At 46.9% G+C, this 19,289-nt stretch overlaps 7 protein-coding genes across 7 annotated transcripts; 4 read left to right on the forward strand and 3 right to left on the reverse strand.

Annotated features, from left to right (window-relative positions):
- Window positions 1-834: 834 nt before the first annotated feature.
- N7478_013166 (FluC/FEX family fluoride channel) lies at window positions 835-2,154 on the forward strand (the record flags this gene model as incomplete). Its single annotated transcript, XM_056929376.1, has 1 exon — window positions 835-2,154. One exon carries the CDS (start codon window positions 835-837, stop codon window positions 2,152-2,154), a length of 1,320 nt encoding a protein of 439 aa, XP_056772738.1.
- A 226-nt stretch (window positions 2,155-2,380) lies between these two features.
- On the reverse strand, window positions 2,381-2,944 carry N7478_013167 (uncharacterized protein; the record flags this gene model as incomplete). The annotated part of the gene is made up of 2 exons (XM_056929377.1): window positions 2,381-2,715; window positions 2,827-2,944. 2 exons carry the CDS (start codon window positions 2,942-2,944, stop codon window positions 2,381-2,383), a joined length of 453 nt encoding a protein of 150 aa, XP_056772739.1.
- An 811-nt stretch (window positions 2,945-3,755) lies between these two features.
- Window positions 3,756-4,052, reverse strand: N7478_013168 (uncharacterized protein; the record flags this gene model as incomplete). The annotated part of the gene is made up of 1 exon (XM_056929378.1): window positions 3,756-4,052. One exon carries the CDS (start codon window positions 4,050-4,052, stop codon window positions 3,756-3,758), a length of 297 nt encoding a protein of 98 aa, XP_056772740.1.
- A 2,693-nt stretch (window positions 4,053-6,745) lies between these two features.
- On the forward strand, window positions 6,746-7,809 carry N7478_013169 (KilA-N domain-containing protein; the record flags this gene model as incomplete). The annotated part of the gene is made up of 4 exons (XM_056929379.1): window positions 6,746-6,806; window positions 6,928-7,121; window positions 7,188-7,350; window positions 7,415-7,809. The coding sequence occupies 4 exons, from the start codon at window positions 6,746-6,748 to the stop codon at window positions 7,807-7,809; spliced, it is 813 nt and encodes a 270-aa protein (XP_056772741.1).
- Window positions 7,810-12,993: 5,184 nt separating this feature from the next.
- Window positions 12,994-13,209, reverse strand: N7478_013170 (uncharacterized protein; the record flags this gene model as incomplete). The annotated part of the gene is made up of 1 exon (XM_056929380.1): window positions 12,994-13,209. One exon carries the CDS (start codon window positions 13,207-13,209, stop codon window positions 12,994-12,996), a length of 216 nt encoding a protein of 71 aa, XP_056772742.1.
- An 872-nt stretch (window positions 13,210-14,081) lies between these two features.
- On the forward strand, window positions 14,082-15,248 carry N7478_013171 (BAG family molecular chaperone regulator; the record flags this gene model as incomplete). Its single annotated transcript, XM_056929381.1, has 1 exon — window positions 14,082-15,248. The coding sequence occupies one exon, from the start codon at window positions 14,082-14,084 to the stop codon at window positions 15,246-15,248; it is 1,167 nt and encodes a 388-aa protein (XP_056772743.1).
- Window positions 15,249-16,964: 1,716 nt separating this feature from the next.
- N7478_013172 (uncharacterized protein) lies at window positions 16,965-18,708 on the forward strand (the record flags this gene model as incomplete). Its single annotated transcript, XM_056929382.1, has 2 exons — window positions 16,965-17,066; window positions 17,242-18,708. The coding sequence occupies 2 exons, from the start codon at window positions 16,965-16,967 to the stop codon at window positions 18,706-18,708; spliced, it is 1,569 nt and encodes a 522-aa protein (XP_056772744.1).
- Between the last annotated feature and the right edge of the window lie 581 nt (window positions 18,709-19,289).

The raw sequence follows: 19,289 nt of genomic DNA on the forward strand, positions 1-19,289 counted from the left end.
ACTGTTGAGATGGAGGAGAATGAAAGAAAAGAAACCTTGGAAATTGAGATTAGGGAGATTCGGTAAAGTACGGAGGAAAGAAGGTAAAGGATGGTGAAAGATTTATTTTATCAGGTTCAATAAGGGTCTGGACAGGGAAATGACTGTAAGGTGGAAGAGGGGTTCCTTTATCTGCAGTGCGACGTGCTGCGCTGCGCATCCTATCACGAGGTTTCCCCCGCTATTTGGACCGATCGATGGTTCCATGGTCCTGCGGTTCGTGTTTACTATTCATGGGTTTTTAAATTGGAGGAAAGCATTATTCATAGGGCCTTTTTCGGTATCTCCAGGTTTGCTCAAGTGAGATGTCGTGGTGGAATACTTATCGAGTTGCTTTTAAAGTCAAGTTGGACATGGTTATACTAAACAAAGTTGCCTCTTTCCTGGGCCTGGGTGGTTTGTAAACTTGAAAGGATCGACTCGATGACAGGAAAAATCTATTATACTAACCTTTTTTTCTCCACATGTACACAGACTATCTTTTTAAGGTAGAAACAAACCTTCAAGTGCTCAACAGCGAAGTATACGTCCCCACATTGCCTTCCAATGTTGCACAAGTCATTGTTTGACTCCGCGAGAGGCTCTGCCTGTAACCTGTGCAGTCAGGGAATAAATAAGACCAAAGTTATTTCTCTACAGCGAAGTGTCGCATTCACAAAACTCACAATCAATAGTTTATGTTATAATACAGTTCCTTGTCAAAGGATATCATCCCAGATGTCAGGTCCAAGTCTGAAAGTTGAGGCTGATTGGCTGCGCTGACTAAGATTCTTCGGATCCTCTTTAGCTCGAACTATGGATCGTCAATCTTTGAACAGTGCGACCACGGCGCCTTTGCTCTCCAATGCCATGCCGCCGCCTGAATCCGATTTTGCGGAGGAGGGGCCCCAATTACATGGCTTTGAATGGAGACAAGAACGCCCATCAACTAGAAGCACCGCAACCGCACCAGTCGATTCAACCTCATCCCAAAGACAACCATGTACACCGCGCGCCCCTTCGCCCGAAGAAGCTCCAGCTCCAGCTGGAGCTCTCCAAGACGCCGCACCAGCTCCTACAAACACTAAACCCCTCTCCAAAAATGCGACCTACCTCTATACAGTCTCCCACCTCATCTTCTTCGCAATACTCGGCACCCTAGCACGTCTAGGCCTTCAAGCCCTAACATTCTACACCGGCGCCCCAGTTATCACAGGCGTCCTCTGGGCAAACGTCACAGGTAGCCTGGTAATGGGCTTTCTCGTCGAAGACAAGATCCTATTTAAAGAAGAATGGGGCGCACACAACTCCAGCGCACCAGGACAAAAAGCTATCAAAAAGACTATCCCGCTATACATCGGCCTCACAACCGGATTCTGTGGCTGCTGTACTTCTTTCTCTTCTTTTATCCGCGACGTCTTTCTCGCCCTATCGAATTCCCTCCCAGACCCCTCGCTAGACTCCTCCATCCCCTCTCGAAGCGGCGGATATAGCTTCATGGCTCTCGTCGCCGTAATCCTTCTCACGGTATCGCTTAGTCTTTCGGCGCTTATTTTCGGCGCACACCTCGCTCTTGCATTGGGTCCTTATACACCTGTCATATCATTTAGGTTGACGCGCCGCTTCTTAGACCCTGCAATGGTTTTCCTAGGGTGGGGATGCTGGCTCGGTGCTGTCTTTATGGCTATTTGGCCACCGGATCGGAATATTGCGGTAGAGAACTGGCGAGGACGTGCGGTATTTGCCATTGTCTTTGCGCCAGTAGGGTGTCTATTGAGATTTTATGTGTCGCTTCATTTGAATACTCGGATTCCTGCTTTTCCAGTTGGGACGTTCGTGGTTAATATGTTTGGGACGGGGATTGAAGGGTTATGTTTTAATTTACAGCATGTCGGTGCGATTGCGGGTTTTGCGGGCTCAGTGACAGGATGTCAAGTTTTGCAGGGTGCTATGGATGGATTTTGTGGAGCAACTACGACGGTTAGTACTTGGGTTGCGGAGTTGAATGGGTTGTCGAAAAGGAGGCATGCTTATTCCTATGGCATTGCGAGTATTACTGTGGCACTTGGATTGTTGGTTGTTATTATGGGATCTTTATTATGGACGAGAGGATTTGATACCCCGGTTTGTGGATGATAATGCATAAAAGTGTATATATAGTACGAACTATCTAGATGTAATGATTTAATATAATGAGACATATATGCCTTCCTGTACCAACAAAACAGACTCACGCTATCATTCACTATAATCCGACATCATGACCTGGTCATTCCGTCACTCAAACCCAGTCTCATTGTTTACTCTGGAATGTCGGTATACCTATACTCAAATTCCATCCTATGCATCACTGCAGGTAACACTACCACCGATCCTTCCACTCCACACCCCTCCTAGGATTGGCAGAAACAAACTCCATCCCATGAGTCGGCAATTCAATCATATTCTCCGACGGAACACCCCTATCCAACATCTTCTCATGAACGGCCCCAGCCCCAGTCTCCCATCCCGACCATCCAGACGGAGAACCAACAAGAGTGCCTTCATTCGAGATACCCTCCATACTTGCGCCAGAAGTAACAGTTGCTATATGGCCTAGCTGGAGATCAAAGTTAAATTCGTTTGCACGGCAGCCTGCACGGCTTTGAAATGCTTTGCGTCGAGCAAGATGTTCTTCGTGGTTGCGGCGTTGGTGAACTAAGGATGACTATTAGTATTTCTTGGGATGGAATCCTGACTATGTAGCATGAAGATTGCTGTATTGGGCTTTGGGTGTCAAAGAGACTTGAAGAGGGTACATATACATACTTTTCCAGAAAAACGTATAGATAGCTATTGTCCCGATCATTGCAGCTATAAACACGAAGATGATAGCTAACTCGATGCCGAGCGAAGTTGCGGGTGTGTATGGAGGCCACTCGACCATTTTGAACACCTTGAGTAACAAGCAGTGGTTATGAAATGATCGGTCTACAGTGAATCTGGGGTCTCTGATGTGGTTTCAGAGCTCGGACTCGAGATGTGGATTTCAGTGGAGCCAAGGGTGACAGAATGAATCCGGGGCGGATCAGACTAGCTGAAGGCGTTTACTTAAGATGAGAAGTATTTTGAATATTCAAAATTGGAGAGTAGGGAGGAGAGATATAGAATGAATGTCCATGAGGATAGAAAAGAAATGTTAGAAGGTTGGTCGAGTCCAACAAAGAAACCCGAAACTTTCAGGGGCCAACTACGAAGGAAACAAAGAAGAACAAAAGAACGTCGTCTTAGAAAATGAAAATGAAAATGTAATATGATTTCTTATATACACACATACATTAGACAAAATCGGTCCCAGTATAAACACAGGCTCTCGGAGGTATCATGTACAACAGCTCTATATCTCACCATGCAAGATGGGAATGCAATGGATGCTCAAATGAATGGATGAAAAATAAAATAAAATGCCCCATGTCAAGCATGCAATGGATGCAGAAAATAAAACAAAAACTCATGTCGCTTGAATCGCAAGAAAGTAAAGAGGTCGGTAAGGTGGATGACGAATTAAACATTCAAATATTGTAGATGTCAAAATCGGGTTGGCGTATTCACGTATCATAAAGAATCGGAGAAAGAGGATAGGTCGAAGAGAAGAGAAGGGATGAAAGGTCGAAGTATAAGAAGTCGAAGTAGAAGAAGGTGAAGAATAAGTTTCCAAAAAGGTAGAAGTAGCCTTTTGGTTCATGGTTCAGTTCCGATTACCCTAGCATCGCGGCTGCTAGAGCTGTACAGGTTAACCCGATTGCCATTCCAATCCACGGTGTCTGACCCAGAGAGCCTTCACTGCGCGCTTGAAGTACATTGCGTGTACCCAGTTGACTAATATTTGAATGTTCCGAGTCTGCGAGGGGAAGAAGCTGTTCTCGAGCGACAATGTTCGGTATTGTTGCGGCTTGAGCGCGGCGTGTTAGGTCGGAAGAGCTATCGAGGGCGCGTGGTTGTTGACCGGCGATAACGACCGGCGCCAGGGCTAGTAGAAGGACGGCCGGTCTCATTTTATGGTATTGAAGGGAACGAGTCCTCTTTTTGTGCTTTTATCGTGACGCGCGCGGGGAGTGAAAAAGGTCCTGGAGGGGCTGGACGCGCAAAACAAGCAACGCCAAGGTGGGCGGGTCGCAGGTTTTCCGAGTTGAGTTGGCAAGGCAACAGTTCTTTGGAAGCGGGTGAGGATGCAGGTGGTGAGGTTCCTCGGGGTATATAAGGGTTTCAGGGTTAAAATGTCGCAAAATGGCCCGGCGGCACAATTTGATGAGAAATTGGAGCGGTTTGGAGTGGAGGCTGTGGGAATTTATCGGGGCGCTGGAAGGGTTGGAATAGGGGGGGCCAAAGGCTTTAAGGTTCTTGGCAAAATGGATAGAGCCTCACCATAAAAGGGACCTGGCACCTATTGTGTAGTTTGTAAATGGGAGAAAAAGAAGAGAGAAATGGAAAAGAGGATTTTATAAATCTTGATGAGAAAGTCGAGCAGGGATAAGTATCACTCTTTTCACCTCGAACACCAGACGAGACAAAAAAAAAAAAAAAAAAAACAGGCAAGAAAAGGGACCTCGAAGAAATGAAGCCGATCACAGTGGAGACATCAATTGATTGGACCAAGGAAAAACACCTTGAAAATGTTCAGGGATAAGGGACTTCCAGCTTAGTCATGCGACTTCTGGCACACGGCAAGTGACAGTGGAGTCTAATTAATATGATGCATCGCTGATTGGGTCTAACGCACTGCCCTTTCTATCTTTATCGCGCAAGGATAACCCGCCTCCAATAGGGTGACCCGCATCCACCACGCTGCGTTTACGGTATAACCATCCAAGTCCCAAAACTTGGAAGTCAAAGCTCCAGGACTTGTATATGTATGCTTCCTACCCGCTATACTACCCTCGATAGATGATTTGCACTATGCAATAGCTCTTCTCCTCCCGAAGGAACAAACTCTGGTCTACTCCGTATCCCGTAAGGATACTACTGCAAAAGTCGATCCTACTTCTTTCGACGTTCTATCCTGCACTAGGTCGATAGGTTGACCCACCCAACCCCTCCGATCGTCATTAATGAAATAAAAGAAAGCAGACACTGTGGGCCACGAAAACGGCCAACCAAGCACGACAATCAAGGCACTGTGTCGTGATGCAAGGAAGACCCCCAAAGCCAAACAGGGCTCCTTCCCCAGCGACTTGACTCCTCTTCTCCAAGTCCCTTTGCCGCTGACCTGGACCCCTACCACCCTGCAGGGGGAACCCTTTGTGCAGAGTACAGTACGGAGTACATGTACATCTTTTCTTTATGCCGCCTTTCTTAAAATATTGAGTTTCGGAATCTGCATCTGGTCACTTGCCCAGCTTTCCAATTCTCATGCGATTTAACCTTGAAAATTGTACCCATCAACTACTCTATGCCATACCCAAGCTAATTCCAGGCTAATCTTCGGAAACTCCGACCTCCATATCCCGGTGGCAAAGTGGTACAAAAATACTTTCCTGTAGCGCCGAGGTTATCATGAGAATTTGCATGATTACATAAAAACTGTTTGCCTACGGTATAATTCAGAATCCCTGAAGCGCTGCCCCGCGATCAGATATTGCAGATCGCTCAGTACAATAGAAAGCGAGCCACGTACGACGACACAGCCATGTCTCGGCAGGTGGCCTATTTTGGCGCCTACGTACATGTACATGTACATGTCTGTCCTGAAACTATATGTGGCACGGGTTCGGGTTCGGGTTCAGGTTCAGGTTCAGGTTCAGGTTCAGCGGTGGAGAGAAAGCAAGTCCTGTATGTAAACATCAAAATAGGCTCCCATATTTCCAATTATTTTCGAAACAACTGGTTCCACCAATGCGGGCATGTTGATTGTTCTCCGTACCAAAAATAAAACTTTAGAACTTGAATCGATCAACTAACTTTGGGAAAATGCTTACTGTACATTTAAGGCGTCTTGGCAGAAACTTTGGATTTGTTCTTTTCATTGTAGGGAATACCCTAGTGCGCTCGAGGATCAAAGTCGTCGTTATCATGACATAGGGGGCGTTGTCTAGGGTGTGTTAGCTGTAAACACCTGCGGGGTTGGGGTGGGGTGTCGGCATTGGCATCGAATTCGAATGCTGAGGCGAGTGAACTTGCTGAATGAGACAAAATAGCCGGCATTTCTGAGACTTTCTTAGGATCTTTCATCATGATCAAATCTTGTAGTTCAAAATCGGTGTTGGTGCTTCTTAGCACGGCTTATCGAATGCCAAAGTATGTAGAAACGTGCATGTGCTGGCTGCTCTCAAGCGAACCTGTCAAAAGCTTCAGCCAATAAGAATACCCAGCATACTATATAGTGCGCCATCCAACTCTGGAAGCTATTTTTGCCATATATTCATCGGCACATCTGATTCAGAGATGTCGGGTTAACTGCTACACACCTACCTACAGTACTTGGTGATCGACGATTAGCGTTCACTAAGTACCCGAGTCAAGTACACTGATTAGCCCCAATTCCACACTTATCATTTTGGAATATGTTATACAGTGGCTCTTTCATCTCCAATCCATATTATCCATTGGTTTAGATATCCATGATTCAATGAATTATTATGGTCGCCCCGGGGGCTGCCCCACATTCAATGTTTGTAGTCATTCAAGTTCCCAGAATTGCATTCGTGGCACCTCACACGTTCCTAATCCGACTTGATCGCGCTTACCCACCATGTCGCGATCCCTACCGGCGAAAAACAACCCACTGATTCTCGCCGACGCAACTCCCGCCTGTAAGTTTTGCCTCGCGGCGCGCGATCACGCGAGTTCCAAGGTTCTCACTCCACCACATCGTGCCAACAAGGCCTCACCGTGCGTCTCTGGCCCATCTCCATTTGCTAATCCCAATCGCAGATGATGAACTCATCATACGTCGCCGCCTCGGAAGATCCAAAATCACCGCCAAGCCGGGGCTACTCAACGCCTGCAGTGCGACTAAGCCCGAGAACCTGGGCGTGTTCGAGTATGTTCACCTCCGGGCTTCGCTTCCTCAGGATCTGGAGGGTTCAGAGATCTTCCCATCGCGCACCAACAGTTACTATTTGATGGTGAGCACCATCTCAACTACCCGCCCGAAGCTGTTATACTCGATTGCTAACCCTGTCTGCTTGTAGCGGAGAAGTAATGATGGTTTTGTCAGCGCGACGGGCATGTTCAAGGTCGCATTCCCCTATGCTACGGCTGAGGAGGAGATGAAGGAGAGAGATTATATGAGATCCCAGGAATACACAAGTCAGGAGGAAGTCGCTTGCAATATATGGATACCTCCTGTGTGTGGTAGGTCTTACTCTTCCTGCTGTGCATGGCAGTTTTCGTATCATAATCTGACCAGTATACTTAGCATTGGAGCTCGCGAAGGAATACAAGATGTACGACTGGATTCGTGCCTTGCTAGATCCTGCCGATATCAAGCAGAACAGACTGATCACTAACATCACTCCGCCACCGAAATTTGAGCTGCCGATGGATGAGTCCAATGAGTTGCGACGCAACCACAACCACAGCCCCCAGCTTGCTATTTGCCCAAGCAAAGATTCTACTTCTTCGCACATGCTACCACAAGCTCAATCTATAAATGATGAGCTAGGCGCTCCGTCCACAATCGGTGCCGATGACAACGCCCAAAAGACTCACGAAATCATTGCTTTGATGGAAGCCACAAATGTCGTCCCTCTTCCCGCGAAGGCTGAGGCTGATTCTGATGATACAGAAGTGAAAACCAAAGAGAGGGAATAATCACCATTGTAAAGCTTTCCTTCATCCGCTCGCACAGAAACCCAAACATTATCGAGGTCAATAATCTTTTCACGACAGCAGATGCAAGGCCACAGGGCAGCCGTACCGAATATCAGTTGACTGATCTGCTAGTGTGTGAACAAGGAATTACCGCAGCTGACAATAAAGATTCTTAAATTCCAGTTTTTTTCTCCGCTGGATATAGCCCCCGGAGGTTGCTGGTCTTGCGCCAGAAAAGGCAAACGACTCTCCGTAGTTATGTTCCACAACGATGATCAGGTATCTCAAGGTTTGGCATATGAACTGGCCACCAAATTCATCACTGCTTTTAACATTGTTGTCTATCTAGCAGGTTCTGAATGCTTTGAATAGATGGGTGGTAGAACGTTGTATACTTGATAGCGCTGTTCTGGGTACGTTATCGGCACAATCTTGAATTATCGTTATTGTATCGTCGGCTACAACTGAAGATACGATCGGTCGATGAAATATTCATTCCTTAGAACTGACAATATGATATGGTAAGCATGAATTAGCACACTAACCTAAGTGTATATAAAATCGAGCTATTTACGAAGACTGCCGACAGCCGTCTTGCTAACTAGTTTCCCACCACCGAATGGTTCTAATTTCTTGCTAAAGGTGAGGCGCCTCCATAGTCTCAAAACTTCCTCAATTCTTTCACCAAGCTTTCATGGTCTAGTTGGTTATGACGTCGGTCTCATAGAGATCATCATATGAAGTTCCTGTTAACAGGATCTGCTATCCGAAGGTCGCCAGTTCGAACCTGGCTGAGAGCAATTTTTTTTTCTCTCTCTTTTTTTGCCCCCGACGTAACCTTCGCCATTCCATATTCAATGTATAACTTCTGATAATTTCGCTTTCAACTTCGTAGGCTGTACAGAAATTCAAAGCGTCTTTTCGAAAGTGTCGTGCAATTCAGCTGCCAACTTTTTTTCAAGATGGTAGACTCAAAGGAGATGAAAGCTCACCATACGCCTTGGACATGCCAAAGGCGACCTACCCCGGACCATGCACTTGCTTCCTTGCTCAGTACTCTTGTTCATGGCACTTGTTAGACTCATAAAGCTGCCACTGCTCGGGAAGAAGAAGAAGAAGAGTAGGAAGAGGCCCATCCCAGGGATTTGGCCCTAATATGTAGGGCCAGCGCTGCAAACGCCGCATTGGGAGACTCCGTATAAGCGATCTCCTGATAGCAGCCCTTCAAAGTATGCTGGCCTTTTGTACAATGCGATCAACGATGTTGACCGGAGACCGGGGCCAAAGAACCGTTAGACTGGATAAATGGCGCGGCTCCTTCTAAGTTGATCTCTGTCCATTTGGCCACACTACTCAATGTATCTACTATGATGCTAGAGCCACCCGGTTCCCGAGTATGTCATTGGTTTCCCCATGGGCTTTGTAATAAACGCTGAGATATAGTGATCAATCGATAAGATCGGTCGCCTGAAATCCGATGTCACCTTAATCGTGGAGCTTCCAACCTTCGCAAGGGGCACTTTTTGCATCTAGAACTTCATCGTTGATGTCTGAGGGCTTGAATTAATAGGAATGAAGTATGAAGGCCTTTTCATAGGAAAATAGACACCCCACACAATCTGCAGAGCCCGTTATCAGTCGACAGTAGTTGAAAGGTTTGATTTTGTTGTTATTTGAGCCTTGAATGCGATAAGTATGTCGGATGTTGTTTCAAACCAGTTACCTGCGGCAGATATAATCACATCAAGAATCCCGGAAGCAGATGGCAGCCTACTCTGAAAATTTAATATGGATATATCTTCTACCAGTATGCTTCTTTCAATGAAAAACCGCTATAAAATTTACCGCAGGCCTTGAGTCTGGTGCCTCAAGCTGTCCATTCACATTCGGTTGATCATACTATACATGACTTCTATTTGACTGTACTTTTATAAACGCTTTATGGCGGCTTTATACAATCATAGTCGCGACGATCTGGCCCTCGTAAAAAAAAAAAAAAAACATGCACACAACGGAGAATCGGCCAGATGGTACAACCAATCTATAATTCAATTCGCCCAACCACCTTACCATCGCCCTATGCATGGCTGCCTGGGTGCATTCTCTCCATCTTCCTTCACCTGGACAGGCTTCATACTATTCGCCCCGTCTCTTTTCTTCTTTCTTCTTTCACGTCACCTGACACCACCTCCAGGGCTGTCTTCTATCATTTGAAAAATCTATATACATCTCAAGATATCTTCCTCTCGCAAGGTTTGCCTTACTTTTATCCTTCCAACATTGCATCTCTTACCTAATCTTTCTCTAATATCCAGGACATACTATCTGACACTATGGGAAGTTAACAAAGCGAGAACGACCCCCCACCTACTAGTGCGGGTGACATCCAGAAGACAGAGAGGGGGTTGTTCGAGTAAATATCTACTCGTGTCTGAAAAGCAACGCCTTGTCCTGGTATACCTATAGGCTGTCGCCCGACGACAAGTGTTTGCTACAGATAGACACTCTGAGGGATGGGCTGGTTTCGGTTCCTTAATAATAAGTATAAGCTTGACCGAGCCGACTCCCTTAATGAACTTGACCACGCTTCGTTCGGATGGCAGCAAGTTCATATTGGGAAGTCTGCTCGAGAGCACGTCTTTAACGTGGTCCGCCTGAGAACCCTGGACACCTTGGAGCTCGGCATGGCCCTCCAATTGCATCCCACGACGCGGGGTTCTCCCACCTTTTGATAGTCACCCCCGGTTTCTATTTCTGATTTTCACGCGTTTCTATGATTCCTCGCGCCTATTTGCTAGTCTTTACTTCCGGTTTCTCTGCTTATTTCCGATTTTGACGCGGTCACGCGGATTCTTTTCTACTCTTCAGTTTCTCAGGACAACGACTTAATCGCATGGTTAGGCGAGTTGAAATTTACTCTAGACGATATTCTGCTTCAGAATGCTTCCAAGAAGGACGACGAAGGCGACAAAGGAGAGGAGAACTTCTGACTTTCCCTGCTTAGCTGGACCGACTGCGGCAACATTTTTCAGCTTGACATCCTTACTTCCTTGCCTTTGACTGCGTTAACGATACGACTTCCTTCTATTTACGCTGAGCACAGCGTCTTTCTCCTGCGCCGGGCATTTGGTACCGCCGGCGGCAGAATAGCCAGTTAGTTTAGTCAGTGCTGGAGGCCTCGCCTTCGGGAAGGAATCAAGTTAGCTTTCCCCTTTGAAAAGTGCAGTCTTTCCAGAAGGTCGGTAACAAGGAGGCACCTGTTACCGTCGCGACCCTGATCGCTAGATAGGCCAGACTAGTCCTCGCCGCGAGGCGACAGATAATAGATTCTTATGCTTCCCCCCAACTAGTCAACTTTGCCTGTAACAGATGGTAGCATTGCCGGGTTCCTATCCAATTGCATGTTCCAAGAGGGACTTCCTCTGCTCTAAGGATGAAGATCTCTGCCAATGCCACTAGGCCAGAAAAGAGAAGAACCTGTTAAGTTTATGACAACCGAATCTTATTTTCCACAGAGCCCAAAGCCTTTGAATTAATTGCAAGCTAGAACGAAGGAATTACGGACTGTAATTGGCAATTAGGGAAATGTCAATGAAATATGACTATGGAGTATACACTTGGGTTGGCAGGAGCAAGCCGGGCCTATTCTTTCCTTCATAATGGCAAAATAAATCGGCTGACTTCATCAAAGCTTTCATGGTCTAGTTGGTTATGACGTCGGTCTCATAGAGATCATTATGAAGTTCCTGTTAACAGGATCTGCTATCCGAAGGTCGCCAGTTCGAACCTGGCTGAGAGCATCTTTTTTGTATTTTTTGGTACCATACCATATAGACAACACCCGCATAATCTATATTTTTATCCTGTTGGAAAGGATAACTTGCTTTGCTCGTTATGGTCTCGGCTGGAAGCTTTGATACTATATTGATTAATCTACATCGGACGGGATCTATACTGTCTGCCACAGAACTACATGGATCTGACCGAGAATCCACAATTTTGTATATTGTATGTTGAACATATTATCGTTAGGCTCTTACAATGATCGATTGAAGATGAAGCACCCAAAAATTGAGGTTCCAAATATCAGTCAGTGATGACAGACACAAGTCCGGGTTGATGGCGACTGGTTCGTGAAAGGGAAAACCAACTAGGTTTCAAAGTTAGCTTGTTATGTAGGGACCTTGTTATGTAGGGACACAGTGTTGAAATATCTGGCAGCGGAGAAAACAAAGCAAAAAAGGCCGTAAGATTAACTGTCAATACTCAATCGTCTAGTTGAGGTGACATAGCGAAAGGATGCGGGCATCTGTGATGAGCCGTAGCAAGCAACCTTAGAATAAGATACCGAGGTGAGATCAAGAACTTAGTGACACTCGAAGGACAATATAGAAGCGAGGGTAAGATGGAGAGACAAAGAAAGCAATCTCAAGAGGTAAAAAAATCGTGGAGGACCTCATGCACGTGCGAGTTCTGAATTGCATAATCTTGGAATGGTCAGATCCACAGTGCCATGGATATAAATTCGGCAGAGGATATTTTGAAGAAAGTAAAGAGACAGCAGTAGTCTTGTTGCTACGCAGGAAGTTTAAAAAGCATCGAGTTACCATGAGACTTGGCAGGCTTCGTTATCTGACAGTGCCAGTAGTGTGTTCAAGCTAAGTATAGATTGCGGCCGGAATGATGCTGTATGTCGAGGTTGAATTCTTACAACCTGTAATGCCATCCCGCGATGCGACTGTTCGCCGTATAATTCTCTCCCAGCAACCTTTTGAGAGCAATGTGGAAGGTGTATAACTTGACCGGGTGTTGGGAGCCTAAGACTAGCCATTGTACTTCGCTCAAGCATATCAGGGCAGGGAAGGCCTCCTTCTCTAAGGTGTGGTAACGCGTTTCAGCAATCTTCAGTGCGAACGACATGTACATCACAACGTGCTCATCCGTGAAAGTCGCTCGGGAGCTCACGGTCCCTACAAGCTGGTTGAAGATCTGAAACAGAACTCCTCCCATACCCTTGTTTGACGTGTCGCAAGCCAAATGATATGATAGCGGGGTCTCTACTGTAGTTTGCACCTTAGCAATAAGAGATTTGATTTGATCGAGGATCTTTTACTGTTTACTCGTCCATTGAAATGCAAATACGCACATGTTCTTTCCTTTCCCTTCCCTTCCCTTCGGTGAGGATCATTCGCCGGAGTTGTCTTGACCGGTCTCGTTCCCTTGTGGTTTGCCCTTGAAGGTCGAGGCCGTAAACCAGTCGCTCTTGGTAAGAGAGCCTTTGAGGTCGTCGTTGTGCTCTGTAATTGTCAACAATCCTCTCTGTAGTCCTGCAGGCGCAAGGGTAGCTGCGTTGTCTGGGTGAGCGTCATAATCCTTGAAGTCTTTCGGGATAGCTGTCATGTCGGCCGAACGAGTAGGTAAGTTTTGATGAGGGCTAGAGAAATCGACCGTATATCACCCAAAAGACAACTGTGCGGCATGAATGGAAAAGACACTTGGGATTGAAGGACGAACAGAATTTACCTATAAAACAGATATTCTAAAAAAATATAAATAAAAATGCCAAAAAAGTGCTCTCAGCCAGGTTCGAACTGGCGACCTTCGGATAGCAGATCCTGTTAACAGGAACTTCATATGATGATCTCTATGAGACCGACGTCATAACCAACTAGACCATGAAAGCTTTGTATGTTGGAGTTGCCAAAAATTGCAATCTTAATGCTACAGATCATGGAGGTAAAAATTGGAAATGGTCTTGTTTGAGCCATGTTCAACCTCTTTATAAAATGTGTTCTTTGTATAGGTGCTTTGTGTACTTATCAAGAATACTAGGCCATAATTTATTGTGGACACTGAGCTTTCGCTCCAGAGTCTCAATGTACATGGTGGTGAGCATGAAGAGACCTATATGTTAGCATGCATTTGGGCATAGTCTTTGGTTTCTATATATACGATATACTTCCAAATGTGGCGGTGCACTTACTTGAAGGGCTTAAGGTATAACATAAAAACGATATTTCCCAACACCAGGGTACTCACCAACAAGGAAAAGACCTATGGACTCAATCACAGATAACCGCGAAAGTATGCCTTGAGGGAGCCCTGGAGGCGAACATTCTCCTAGGCTTCCATGGTAAAGTAGGGGGACCCCACGCAATGGCAAAAAAAAAAACTTGGCTCTCCGCCTTTATCAGCCTCCTACGGTCTTAATTCAGGAGCATGACTTCACATAACACCACCTTCCAGTCAGACTTGTTTTTTTTAAGAGATCCATGACTCTCCTGCCATCGCCACTCGCTCAGTCCACATTGGGCGAGAAGGCCGCGCTCTACCTAGACCACGTCACCGACAACATCCCCGAGTTTCTCCACACCCTCCGACCTCGATTGGACCCGTGGCTGACTTATTCGGCCACACACTTCCGCTCGGTCGCGCAGGCGCTACCATTCGACGCCGACGAGCAAACTACCGCTATTTGTGCGGCTCTGCTTGTCTGTGTGCTTACAATAGCCACTATGAGTTGGGGTAACCCCCTTAACCTATGGCGTCGGTCTACCCCACAGGTCACCGAGGGGAATGATTTCAGCTACATAACACCTGATTACATAGTTGATCCTCCGGCGAACAGCAGTTCTCGTCCGAACAATCAGTATCGGTATGAAGAAAACGTGGATGAAAACGAGCCAGATACGATTTCCCTCCGCCACCGTGGCACCTTCTACCCCCTTCGTTTCCGCGCGTATGCGATCGATGACGGCTTGTTGACCGTGGGCGCTCTTCGCGAGGAGGCAGCAAGACAGACCGGAGCTACCAACCCCAACCAAGTCCGATTGTTGTATAAGGGAAACCTTCTCAAGGATGATCACCGATCATGCAAGGCGGAGGGACTTAAGCAGCACTCCGAGGTTCTGTGTGTAGTCTCTGAGGTTGGTGCTAGTACTCCGAGCGAGGTTTCTGATTCAAGTGACCCCCGCCGTCCCGGATCTTCATCGTCACGATTGGACGGAGATGATGGAGAAGGTATTGGCTCTTCTAGCGACAAAGGCAAAAAGAAGAAGAACAAGAAGAAGAGCAAGGGCAAGAAGAAGGCCTCTCTGGAGCCAATCCAGCCAGCACCAAGTGGATCTTCCTCCCATCCTCCTCTGCCACCCAACCTTAAGCTTCTGCCCGGTAAAATGGAGCAGATCGCAGCATTGCAGGGATACCTCCAACAAGTGCTGATCCCAATGTGTGATGAATACGTGTCCGACCCACCCGCAGAGGGTAAGAAGCGAGAGTTCGAATATCGGAAGTTGAGCGAGACTGTTTTAGCTCAAATCATGTTAAAGGCAGACGGGATTGAGCCCGACGGCAATGATGATGTACGCAATGCCCGCAAGGCGTTGATTAGAGAAGCACAGGCCAATCTGAACCGGCTCGATCAGGTAAACAAGGAATAAAGTCCTTGAGATCTCATCTATCTTATTACGTTGGGATTCGATCTGTCTTTTGGTTCGATTTGCAATTTTCTTCGAGATTCATGAATGCATATATACCACCAATAAACCCGGAGAGAAAGACTTTATTACGTTTTGGGGACGCATTTCCTGTTTTTTGCCCCTGCTTTGGTTCTTTTTACTCTTACATAGACTATTGATATACCCATGGCACTGGGACTGTCACCCTGGGGAAATATGATAAATGGATCTGTCAACTTGTCAAATTGGCCTTTGCATACATCAACAGTATGGGGGAGATCGGCGTTTAGAGCAGTCAACCGCTCAGGCCCTCGCGGAAGCAATATGTCAGACGGGTAAGAAGTAGATGTATCTGGTATAATAGAATTGAAGGTGGGGTAAGAGGACCAAGTGCGAGTGCGAGTATAGAAGAGGGTCAAAATAATAAAAATAAAATAAAATAAAAACCTTGAGAATAGATAGGATGAAGCAATTTCGAACAAAGAACTAATAGTTCATAGTAGCGGGAGAGTGATCAGCGTATGGTTCAGGGGCTAAAGACCTGCACGGTCCAGGTAAAGATTGGGACAAAAACTGGATGATTCGACTGTATTGAGGATCCGATGAGGCTTGCATGGCTTGATCCTGGGGATTCAATAGTAGAAATCGATATTTTTATATTCTATAGATTCAATACATTCCATAGAGTCTAGAGTTTTGTTTCCAAATACTCCATACCTCGGTCCATATAGCCGTCAATGAATCTGAATACACATACTCACTAACTTAACCTGATGACATCGAAGCGTTCTATACCCAGTTCTAGGCCGTGCTAATCCCAGTTAGGGATCGAGTGACTTTTTAGTTCCGAGTTGGTTCAAACCGTTTTCTCCTTCTTTTCCCCTTGAGATTGTTGGTTTCTTCAAGTTCTTCAGGTCCCTGAGATCTTCGTGTCGGTCTCTCTTTTTCTTTCTACGCGTTATCCACTTTTTATTTTCCAACTCACAACTTGAACCCACGATCTCACTTACCTTCCCAACTGGAGACGAACTTTGGGAACGGGAACTGCACGATCTTCCAGCTTCCCCCAACCCCCTCCTCTTTCCCCTCGTGGGTTTCTTGACCGGCACACAAACTCCTGCTTGATTGTCAGGTCTTCGCTCTTTTACTCCTCAGGGTCACATTTCTCCAACCTTGAATCTTAATAATATAATCGGGTTTCTCCATCCTTCAGGAACTTCCTACGGCTGTCTTCCCACGGAACCAGTTCGCGCCGTCCCAGATTTGATCCGTGGCTCGCGCAAGAACCTGAATCCACTCACGAACAGGTTGTAAGCCACACACATTTGAACTCTCAGCGGCGAGACCAACTTGGGAACTCCACCCCCTGGCGTATTTACAATTTACTTCTTTTGGCTCCCCACTGCGGCGTGCGGGACCTTTCCCCCCTTACCACCTGGGCACCTAAGAGAAACCCGCAACCCGCTTTCTTCTCCTCCCAGAATTCTCCATTTCGCTTCAAAATCTTTAGCTTGTGTGACGGGTGTCGGATACCGACTGGGATGGCTTGATTGAAACACAGGACCACCTTCAAAAAAGCGAACAGGGACTTTATCTCCTCGTTTGCTTTTTTTTCTTGATTAAGAAACAGGTTCCAGCTGGTCTGGCCTCTCTCTTTCTCATCTTCTATACGTTCGCTTCCGCAAAAAACTGATTGGAATGGCGGGCGTGGCTACCGCTTATTCCTCAGATGCGTTGACATCTGGAGCAGCCCCAGAGAGTTCATCGCAATGGGATTTCGCTGTCCCAATTGGTAATGATGTGAGTTTTGGTCTTGGGTGTAGTTTTTTTCTTTTCTTCTTATGTTTTGGTCTCATATCCCCTTCCCGTCAAGATTGACTACGAGGGGGTAGGTGCATCTAAACTATTTGAAGTAGACGACTTCATTTTTTGGTGCCGATCGTTAATTTTTTGCTTTTCTCTTCCTCTCCGATAGGGCGCTCAACATTCCTCGCGACCACGAAACTCCCACGAATCGGGCCCTCGTGCAAGATCTACCCGCAAACGCAATTCGGACGGCTCGCGAAGTTCCTCCGTCTCCCGCAATGTCCACGCACACGAATCCCCTTACCTATCATCCAGTCGAGGTCGACGAGAACAAAGCTTGAATCGCCATGGAAACGATATTAATATCCAACGCGATGCCTCCGACCCTGAAGTACCCGCTCAAGCCTCTACGGATGACCAAACCGGACCACCTGGACCCCCTGGACCCCCTGGACCCCCCGGCCCGTTCGAAATGAACGCCGAAAATTGGATTCATCGCGACAAGTTGGCAAAAATCGAGAGCGAGGAGCTACACCAGGCGGCCATAATCTTTCAGCGACGGATGAGAGGGGAGAGCAAGTCAAGCGCGGGCCGTGAAAGGAGCCATGACTCCCATCAAAGTGCTTCGGCATCTGTAACATCACCGAGTGCAGAACATTCCGAACCGTGGCCACAATTGCAAGAGGGAACTCAAAATGAACGACGGGGATCTGAAGATGACGAACGGAGGAATTGGGATCTTCGTCGACCTGAAGAGATTGCTGCGGACGAAGCGGCTGCTAGCTTTTATGGTAATCCGAGTCTTCGCAAGAGCTCGTCTCGAATCCCAATTTCTACAGCCAGTCCTGTGCCTGCTTTCTATGGTCGAGATTCTCAGGGACCTCGCAGCCGTGCGGCAACTGACGAAGACGAAGAAAGTCGCGGGCGCAGAGCTAGCGAGCCTCTCGCAACTGAGATGGAACCATCTACTCCTTCTCCAGGCAGCCGACCTGGCAGTCGTGGCTTCAATACCACCCAGAACACCCCGGCCAAAAAGAACCCGACCAAAGCTACGGGCTCGAGCAATCGGAAAACCTCTGCACCCCCAGCAAACCGAAAAACTTCCACCGCAAGATCAAGAGCAGTGTCAGGCAACGCGACACAACGACCTACCACTCGGTCGGGAGAGAGCCGGCCTCCAACTGCAATCAATCGACCAGAGGGAGATCCGCCATGGCTGGCAACTATGTATAAGCCCGACCCCCGACTTCCGCCCGATCAACAAATGCTTCCTACTCTCGCCAAGAAGATGCAACAGCAACAATGGGAGAAAGAAGGACGAACTCCTAACACTTATGATCGCGATTTTGCTCCACTGGCTGTTTACCCCAATGATATCCCTCCGGTACCACCCAAGGCAGAGGAGGCAGAGAAACGCGAAGAGCGCTTTGAAGGATTACAGATCGAAGAGCCGCCCAAGGCCAGGACTCCGGAACCCCCGCGGCCCAACACAAGCACTGGGTATAGTACAATGCCCAAAGTGCAAGACACCCCCCCATTGGGCCTGACACCAAACCCAAATTGGACACCTCCCGTGGTCTCTGCTCAAGAGAAACCGAAGAAGGAGAAGGGCTGTGGATGCTGTGTCGTGATGTGATGTGATGGTATTGAATCCAATACCACCCTCCTTCCTGTCTTTCATCTTATTTCTTACCGACTTTGATCCCGCTCTATCCACATTCACATTTGAGATACCTTTGATTACTTGCACACATATGCACACCACCTTGACCTCGCTATTTCATTTTCATTTCCATTTTCGTGCTCTGAATCATTTCTCCTTACTATGGCCCGATGGTGTTTACTGGGGTTATTATTGTTTTGGCCGAATCGCAGACTTGCTCGCAATCTATCCGGAATTTCTTTTTAATTCGGACTTTTATTATCGGAGCATGGCATTGCCCTTATGCATCCATTCCTTCTCTTTTCTTTTCTTTTCTTTCTTCTTTACCCCTGCCCACATGCAGCGAGACTTCACTCCCAAAAATGCGGATTCCATCTGGGTCGTTTTACCAGAGGATACGCCTATCGATTATTTTAGTGCAGCCTATGTATATTTGCCTGATTCATATGATTTTTTCTTCTCTGTTGGATGTTGTTTTTCGCCAATTATTGTCATCCTTTTCACTGGGCTCACTCCATCTGGTTTCTTTCTGTTATATCCCATTGCTGTGACCT

The sequence above is a fragment of the Penicillium angulare genome (genome assembly GCF_028827245.1).
Source record: "Penicillium angulare strain IBT 27051 chromosome Unknown utg000012l_segment0_segment0, whole genome shotgun sequence".
NCBI classification, from domain to species: domain Eukaryota; kingdom Fungi; phylum Ascomycota; class Eurotiomycetes; order Eurotiales; family Aspergillaceae; genus Penicillium; species Penicillium angulare.